Here is a 9,361-nt window from a genome sequence, read left to right on the forward strand (position 1 = left end):
GGTGAATAAATTGATATTGTTTAATTTATTTATGATATTTTGGTTTTTCATAATTAAAAAATGCCCCCACGAGAGAAATTTTCTGGCTTCGCCACTGGGCATACTCTCTGATGTACTCCTCACAGGGCAAGGATATTTTGATATTTTTGACAAAAATTGTGAAAAGACCAAAATGACCTTGTCCTGTGAGGGAGAGTACACCAGAGAGTATGTCCAGGAAGTGCTTCACTCGCTCGCTATTGGTGCTCTTGCCTCCAGCTCGAGGCCTTAGGGTAGTACACCCTAACCGCTCGCTTGGGAGGTGACATTGCTTTAAGTGCGATATGACTTTTGATCGTTCAATTTCTGTGTTTGATAAGATAATGAATTGAATAAGAATATGGTTTTTGGACATGAGTGTAGCTGATCTTGAAAGATCACATTAGATGCATGACAGGGTACCGAAGAGAATAAAGTTCAGGTCCTTCCATGGGTACTGGGGACGACTCTCTTATTCGAACTCGGTGATCAAAAACGTATTTAGGTACTTAAGGTATATATGTATCATGAGGTAAACTCTTCAATTATTGTAGAGTCCCTTAGTGGGAGAGGGACTTACCGGTTAAGGGTAAGTCTCTTTCTCGAGGACATGCTAGTGCATTAGCTAGTGTCGTTATGGGACGGTACTATCTAACGCACTATAGATTCTCCTGAGGTACTCTCTCTTAATTGGGAAAACACCATGGGTGGGCAGCTATCACTGCTATTGCTTGTTAGATTAAGGAAAATGTTTTATATACAGTAACAGATTTGATAAATCGTTTTGACATGATGTTTACAACTTATTAAATGGACTTTTGAAAACGTGATAGATTTTGGATTGGTCTTTTACCAGAATAACTCGTGTTAGTGAGTTATCTAACCCCCTACCAGTTGTTAGTGTGCATGTGTTTCTTGTAGCCTCGAGATGGAGTATGTATTCCAACCGGTGATCTTGTCTGACGAGGCTAGTGGCGTAACGTCGTTTTATTTGGTTTTTGTTTATTGGTTTTTCGTTATTCTAAAGTTATGTAGTTATTGCGGAAACAAAATTCGAATATGTATAACACTACAGACTTGTTTATAAGTTGCATCCGTGTTTTATGAGGCTTTTATAGTTTTTTTTTGTGTTTTGAGTTTCGACCTGAAACTGAGTTGAGTTTGTTTAGCTTCCGCTTAATAGTTTTATTTTGTGTATGCGAATGTATGGTTTGTATGACCGGTTTTACAGGTGTTACCGGTTCGATTTACAGAGGAGACTCTGCCAGATTTTTGTCTTGTCTGTGAATTATCGAGACGTGGTCGTGTCTATTTTGGGACTCGGGCCGTCACATCAACAATAGATGTGCCCCCTAAAAAAATCTCTATCAATTGAATTGATGTTTGAGTTTAATTTTTGTGACTGACTTATGTATAAATTACTCAAATTAGTTTATAACTATTATGGTTCGCCTCCACCCCTCTTCACAAACTGGTTTCGTCCTTAGGTATGGTCTACACGACCCGACTGGGTCACACTGACCTGGCCGGTTAGTTTAGGGTTTAGGCTATTTTATTATTAGATCAACTCTAATTAGATTGTATGTATCCCTGTAGATTTAAATACTACATAGTATAAATACCATTGTATATATTAAATAGTACAAGAGAATTATATTAATTAAGAATCCTCCCTCTCTAGCTCACGCTTATTTCTCTCTCTCTCTCGATCCATCATTTTAAATCCATCTCTTGGATTATATAATTCACATGGTATAAGAGCAAGGTTCTTTTTCTTGATATTTTTTCTCTATCTCTACACAATGACTACTTCTTTCGATGCTTCCGGAAATATTACACAATCAACAATTGCTTCGACTCCTAGTTTTGATGTTCACCATTTCGACTCCCCAATCTTACCTTGATTACCCCACTATTAAGTGGAGATAACTATGTCCCCTAGCCTCGTGGGATGAAAATGGTTTTACGAGCCAAAGATAGTTCGGTTTCGTTAATGGTACCATTACCAAATCATCATCTCCTTCTGAATTGCATGCTTGGGGACGCTGCAATGTTTTGGTTGCGAGTTGGATAGCCAACTCTGTTACCCTAGATATTCGAATTTAGAGAGAGCCGGTGAGGCGGTGGGATTAGGGTTTTAGTAGCTATATAAACTAAAACCCTAAGAGATATATATGTCTAACGCTCACGAATCTCTTGTGTAACTTGTTTGTTTATCATAGTGGAAATCATCGTGTTATTGTCGCCGTGGAGTAGGTCTCACCAACCGAATCACGTAAATCTCTTGTGTTCTGTGTGATTGTTTTTTATTTCTTATTGCTTTTCTTGGATTACTTGATTACGGTCGTAACAAACCCCAATTGTCATAACATATACTATTTTATCTTCTCCAAAAGAAAAAAGTAAGACATAGGCCACAAACAAATTGACTAAGATAATGGCATATTTAAGATTACTAAAATACTTCGACCTCCAAATTTGTTTAAAATTCCATGTAAACTTCCTCTTACCTTCCCCGCGTGGTCATTTTTTGATGAACACGAAGTTTCATTATTATATATACCAAAAGTTATTATAGGATCAAACTTTGAAGTCATATACAAAAAGCAAAGGAAGGAGGATTTGAGAATTTAACATTCTTTATGTTCAAAAGAATATTGAGAAATGAGGAGAGAAGGTTCCTTCCATAAGTCAGTTAACCTATTTCTCTAGAAGAAAGCAATGAGAGTACCTCTTTATTTCTCTTTTTGTTTGCCCATGATTCTATTCAGTATTTAACTCGGGCACAGTAGTTCAAATACTTGAAGAACATACGGTTAGATCCGAAAAATAGAATCTGCTCAAAACGTCGAGCTTTTAAGAGTTTAATTTCGCGAAGTAGTTTAACATGGGCTTCATGTTAGTTTATCACCAAAGACTAGCTAGGTGATGGCATGTTCCCGTACTCCCATTTTGAGGACTATAAGAATGTGGGTTCTAGGTTAGTGACTTACTTTCAAGTGCAAAGAGGATGCCTTCACATGACCCTTGACAACCCTTATTCAATTCTACTACAACTCACATGTCAATCCTCAATCTTAATTATTTCAAATACCTAATCATTCCTTCCACAAGACAATAAGAGAGCATTGAGATAGAGAATTTGAACTATACATTATAGTTGAAGCTTCCATTCAAGCAAACCAACATTGAATAGATCAAAATTAGGGGAAGAAGGAAAAAAGGGTAATTATGAGCAAAAATCATCATTTTCTTTTACAAAATATAATTGTTATTTCGGGCGAATTACTCGACCAAATCAACAAAAAGAATAGTCCAACATAAAAGGAAGCTTCAGGTTGTGTTTAGTTGACCGTTTCTTTATGAAAGGAGGAAAAATTTCTTAGAAATACTGGTATTCCATGTGTTTCGTAATTTTATAATGAAATAAAAGTTCCACTGATGATAACAAAAGAAGAAATTAAGAATCTAACTGCTCTCAAGACATCTTTTTCCTTAAATAGCAATAATTTACAATAACGTGCATCATTAATGCTTAAGTAGTGAGTAAGACAAGTGCAATTTATGACTTAGAAATGTGGTTTACATCATACGTAAGTGTGACACTGACGATAGAGAGTTTAAAATTTAGTCGCTAGAAGGGATCATGTTACAACCCCTCTCGATAGTTAGTTGATGTTGTGATGTCACTCCATTTCTAGAAGTTTTTTTATTTATTTAGGCCAGCGCTTTGGGGAAAGCTAAATAGTTTCCGGGGTGTGAAGACTTTGTCAAAAATTGGTCAATTTTGTTTGACAATTTTATTTAGGGGAAAGCAAAATACTTCTCCACCTCAGCTCACTTTCTCTCCACCTCACCTCTTTATCTTCTCCGATTAAGTTTCCGACCGGCGACCATGAAAAAAAAAAAATTTCACTCTCCCTCTCTCTAGAAACTCCGGCGAAGGGGCCCTTCGCCGGAGTTTCTAGAGAGAGAGAGAGAGAGTGAAAATTTAATTTAATTTTTTTTTTCAAGGTCGCCGGCCGGAAAATTTTCTGGCCGGCGACCATGAAAAAAAAAATTTCACTCTCTCTCTCTCTAGAAACTCCGGCGAAGGAAACCCTTCGCCGGAGTTTCTAGAGAGAGAGAGAGTGAAAATTTAATTTAATTTTTTTTTTCAAGGTCGCCGGCCGGAAAATTTTCTGGCCGGCGACCTAATCGGAGAAGACAAAGAGGTGAGGTGGAGAGAGAGTGAGGTGAGGTGGAGTGTTTTTTTTTTATTTCTCCTTAAAATTTATTTTCCCGAAATTTTTTTAAAATTCTACATATTCCCTTTAAAATTTCACACCCCGGAAACTATTTAGTTTTCCCCAAAGCACTGGCCTTTATTTAATATGAACTTCTTGATATTGTATAGTTTACTTGAACAAACTTGTAGTTGAGGTGTAAAAGGGGTGTTTGTTATTCATAGTTATTGCTAATAAAAACACTAAAACCCTACTATATGCACAATGTTGTCAATATGTTTCATTTACCATTCCTCCCTCTCATATATTTTTTTTTTGAATTGTTAAGTGTGTCTTGAATCCTTGACCTCTAGGGTGGAAGATTATACCTCTTACCACTCCAACCAAGGGTTGTTGACTACTCCCTCTCATTTTTACTTGATTAAATAGTGAGTGAAAATTTTAGCATTGGACATGGGTAAGATATAGGTACTAATGATATTAGCTAGTTAGAAAGTTGCACATATAGGGGATAATATGACTAGCTAGGGCATCAATATATGGCCTATAATTGTACTAATAATAATCATCATAACTGAACAATCAGCTTCCAATAGTCCCCACTGGGTTCCATTGTTGGAAACAAATAGTGGATAATACTAATCCAGATTTTTGTACATAATTAGCATTCCATTAGACATATAAACGTAATTTCAACCAAAAAATAATGACGACACTTGTTACTGTTCTTTTAATAAAAAACATTAAAACAATCAAATAAAGGGAAATTGTCTAAACATCTGATATGGTGATCGCGCAATCCTATTTTCGGAGAAATAAAACCGCTATAGTATCGTAGCAAATTGAAGTCTTGGAAAAATTCAAGTAGGATTTTAACCGTTCAAGATTAGTTCTGATCTTGACTGTTTACTTCTATCTACTACTATTTCAGAAAACAAATCAATTACTCAAGGAAGATGGAGAATCACAAGATCACCTTTTTCTCCTTTGCCCCACGCTAAGCAGGTGTGGATTTCTTTAGCACATTATATCCATCTATTAACACTGCACGATCAATTACTCAAGTTGTTAGAGAACGCGATCACAAGAAAAGTAAAGGCATGAAGAGCTTCATTGACCTTTGCATCCTTTCTGCTATAATTTAGATCATTTGGAGTGAAAGAAATACTAGACTATTTGAGACAAACGAATCACCACTATTGTGGGTAATAAAGTATGTACTCATTCTGACTTGATCCGAGGATATAGGTTGTGAATATCAGATTGAACATCGTTAAATATGGTATTCTTTATTTATGTTCATCTATCTCCGATTATAATATAATCGTGAATTAAAAATACAAGATCAAATGAGCTTTTTCCTTGTAGAGACTTGTGGAAGGATAATGTATTGGAAACACCCTTTTTATTGCTTGAAGCATGTCTAAGAAAATTGCATATACTCAAAGTAGATTGCAAAAGATTGTGTCACTGCAGGGGTTAACAGTTTAAAAAACAGACTACGTTTTGTTTACGTGTGAACAACGAATAGAGGCATTTCGGGAATATCTTTAACTAGGTGGATATTTCGACTAAGGTGATGACCGAGAATTTTCTTTCTTATTCTTGCCATGTGAAACACTAGCTAAAAAGGTAATCATAGTACAGACAGTTAAATCGAATGCGGAATCTCATTATTGGAGGTGAGTTTGGGAGGTGTAATCTTAGCCATTGAAGAAGGTTTGAAGATAAAATTGGGAGGTATATAATTTCAAACCTTTGAGATAACTTTGACAGGTGTAATCTTAGTCATTGAAAAAGGTTTGGAGATAAGATTGAGAGACATGATCTCCACCCTTGAAGATAAGTTTGGGAGGTGTAAGCTTAGCCATTGACGACGCCGATGTATTTAGAAAAAAAATACCCTCCTTTCTTTCTTCTATAGATTCTCACCCCCTTAAAAAATAGAAAGGACAGGAGGACAATGGAACTGGAAGTAGAATTGTTGGGGGCTTAGAAGTAAGGCTAAAGAGTTGTTTTCAATCAGATTGCATGACATTACTCTTCTCCTTGAAAAATGATAGGGAACGAGAAAAACTAGGTAGTTTCTGAACATAAATCTTATGTGGTTTGTTATGATTCGTACTTCCAATAATTCTAATCCATTAAACGGTAGATCACAAGTGGGCTCATAAAATTTCTACCCAAAGTCTGTCTTGTTTCATTTCAAACTCAATTATACCATAGTCTTATGGATTGCTTGTGTGTAAATAACATAGAATCAAAAGACAAACCCACAGACTTTGAATATGATCTCTCATTTTGATCTGGTCAAATCAGTCTTGGGATTTTGTCCATGTGGCATTCTTCATCAGCATCTATCTATATATTTGCACTTCAATACTCCCAACATTCTCCACTCAAATTCAATTTGCAACCTCTCTCTCTATATCTCTATCTCTCTAAACTGGGAAGCTCTTCTTTCTCTCACTATCTCTAGGGTTACAAGTTAGTTTATCTAAACATATCATGACATTGTTATCTAAGAAAGTCACGTGCAATTCGCATGGCCAAGATTCATCCTATTTCCTTGGATGGGAAGAATACGAAAAGAACCCTTATCACGAGATCCGAAACCCTACCGGAATTATTCAGATGGGACTAGCTGAAAATCAGGTCAGCCCTAGCTAGCTAGATTAATTCCACATGTATACCCACATGCATTTTTCCTTTTCTACACACAATACTAGTACTAATATATTTCAATGTCCGGCCGGCCATTATTTTACGTGTGGTTTAATTGCAGCTCTCATTTGATCTTGTTGAGTCTTGGATCGAAAACAACCCTGACCCTTCAGGGTTCAAGCTAAATGGTGAATCAATATTCAGAGAACTTGCTCTCTTCCAGGATTATCATGGCTTGCCATCTTTCAAGAAGGTATATATGAGTTTTGCTTTTCATCTTCCTCACTACACATGCACTCAAGAAATATTTTCATGATTATGGCCTATGGACATACCCATTTGATGTTTTAGCTCAACTTCACTTGAGTTTTTGAAACCTTAAGTTAGAAATGATGGTCTTCAGTGGAGAGATACCCACCTTACCTGTGACGTCTTAAGCTTTTAGCAGTTATATATATCGATATTGTCCTCGTCTCTCACACCTAATATAAGCTCAAACCCAATAAGGGTACGTTTTTTTTGTTTTGTTTTGTTTTGTTTTGTTTTGACTAAGGGGCTCTACGAGCTCATCCAAAAGGTCTTGAATGCACACTTATAGTCCAAGCTCCAGATGCTCTCGTGAGCGATGTGGGACTATCACATGCATTACCACCCAACCAGAGCGGGTTTCAAAATTTACTCAGAGTTGTTACTGATTAAAACACTTTCATCATTTTCTCATAGTCATTGGTGGATTTTATGGCGGAAATAAGAGGAAACAAAGTAAACTATAATCCGGACAAGCTTGTACTCACTGCTGGTTCAACTGCAGCTAATGAAACTCTCATGTTTTGCCTCGCCAACCCCCGCGAAGCGTTTCTCCTCCCCACTCCTTACTATCCAGGGTATGTTGACATTACATTCTTTAGTTAATATTAGCTGCATTTCAAAACAAAAGCTTCAACTTTATCATAAATTCAATCTACTATCTTACTTCAGTTTCTTATTTGATGATCTTATAGGTTCGATAAAGATCTCAAATGGCGAACGGGAGTGGAAGTCGTTCCTATACATTGTTCAAGCACTCATAATTTCCAAATAACTAAAGCTTCACTTGATGAAACATATAAGCTAGCCCAAAAGAAAAACTTGAAAGTTAAAGGGATACTAATCACTAATCCTTCTAATCCATTAGGAACAACCATCACCCGAAACGAACTCAATCTTCTCATTAACTTTGTCGACACTCATAAAAACATTCATCTAATAAGTGACGAGATATATTCGGGTACTGTTTTCGGTTCACCCAGCTTTGTTAGTGCTTCGGAGATACTAATGGAGAAAAACCTTGAAAAACAAGAAGATGAAACTAATATCTCGAACCGTGTTCATATTGTTTATAGTCTTTCTAAGGATCTTGGTCTTCCAGGATTTCGAATTGGTGCAATTTATTCTAATAACAACGATGTTGTTGATGCAGCAACTAAGATGTCAAGTTTTGGTCTCATTTCTTCTCAAACTCAATTTCTTATATCTCAAATGCTCTCAGACAAGAAATTCACTAACAATTATATAAAGGAGAACAAAACAAGGATAATGAAGAGACATGACATGCTTGTTAATGGTCTTAAAAGTGTTGGTATTAGTTGTTTAAGAAGCAATGCTGGTTTATATTGTTGGGTAGATTTGAGACATCTTTTAAGTTCTAAGACATTCAATGCTGAAATAGAACTATGGAGGAGAATTCTTTTTGAATCAAGATTGAACATTTCTCCTGGTTCTTCTTGTCATTGTAATGAACCAGGTTGGTTTCGTGTTTGTTTCGCTAATATGAGTGAAAATACATTAAAGTTCTCTTTCAGACGAATGAAAGACTTAGTCGAAACGATTACTATGGACAAAAACATAACAAGATTGATAACGACAAGCTCAAGAATGGATATCTTTTGTTTAACTAAATGGGTATCCCGATTATCGTCTCGTGAAGACGACTCCCAACGTTAGAATTCAAGTAATGTATGAAAACTATCGTCGGTCATTCTATGTATCCAATCAATACATAGTTTTGCTATTTGTTTTCTTTGTTTTTTGGTATGTATTTAGTGAAAAACAGCATTAGGCCACGAAGCCCACTTCAATGGGGCAGTAATATGTACATCTCTTCACTTGAAAAACTGACGTTCGAGTGTTACGAAGGGTTTACATTTGGTGAATTGAGCTACCTATATATTTTTTTGTTCTAAGTTAAATATATTTAATGTACCTAGTCTCTACATTTTTCTTTAGCAACAAACACTTTATATTGTAAGTTCAACAAAAAAAAAAACACTTTATTGACTAATGTGGAATTTGTGATTTATTAGTGCGCATGGCGTTTAAGCAAATTAAAGTGAAGAACAAGATTGACAAAAGAAAAAAGATAAAGCTTCTTTTGTGGCTATTTAGGAGAATTTTATGTTGAACATGCACGAGTG

The 9,361-nt window shown here is 36.0% G+C and overlaps 1 protein-coding gene across 1 annotated transcript; it reads left to right on the forward strand.

Annotated features, from left to right (window-relative positions):
* The first annotated feature begins 6,644 nt into the window (after window positions 1–6,644).
* LOC147570533 (1-aminocyclopropane-1-carboxylate synthase 3-like) lies at window positions 6,645–9,160 on the forward strand. The gene is made up of 4 exons (XM_086672736.1): window positions 6,645–6,899; window positions 7,030–7,161; window positions 7,632–7,792; window positions 7,910–9,160. The coding sequence occupies exons 1-4, from the start codon at window positions 6,753–6,755 to the stop codon at window positions 8,889–8,891; spliced, it is 1,422 nt and encodes a 473-aa protein (XP_086528862.1). The 5' UTR covers window positions 6,645–6,752; the 3' UTR covers window positions 8,892–9,160.
* The last annotated feature ends 201 nt before the right edge of the window (window positions 9,161–9,361 follow it).

The sequence above is a fragment of the Eschscholzia californica genome, unplaced genomic scaffold (genome assembly GCF_041429995.1).
Source record: "Eschscholzia californica isolate CP2 unplaced genomic scaffold, dmEscCali1.0.p SCAF_1, whole genome shotgun sequence".
NCBI classification, from domain to species: Eukaryota; Viridiplantae; Streptophyta; class Magnoliopsida; order Ranunculales; family Papaveraceae; genus Eschscholzia; species Eschscholzia californica.

Coding starts and splice junctions, on each gene's coding strand:
- LOC147570533 (XM_086672736.1), top strand. CDS start 6,753: ATGACATTGTTATCTAAGAAAGTCACGTGCAATTCGCATGGCCAAGAT. Junction 6,900..7,029: donor TGGGACTAGCTGAAAATCAG/GTCAGCCCTAGC, acceptor GTTTAATTGCAG/CTCTCATTTGATCTTGTTGA. Junction 7,793..7,909: donor CCCACTCCTTACTATCCAGG/GTATGTTGACAT, acceptor ATGATCTTATAG/GTTCGATAAAGATCTCAAAT.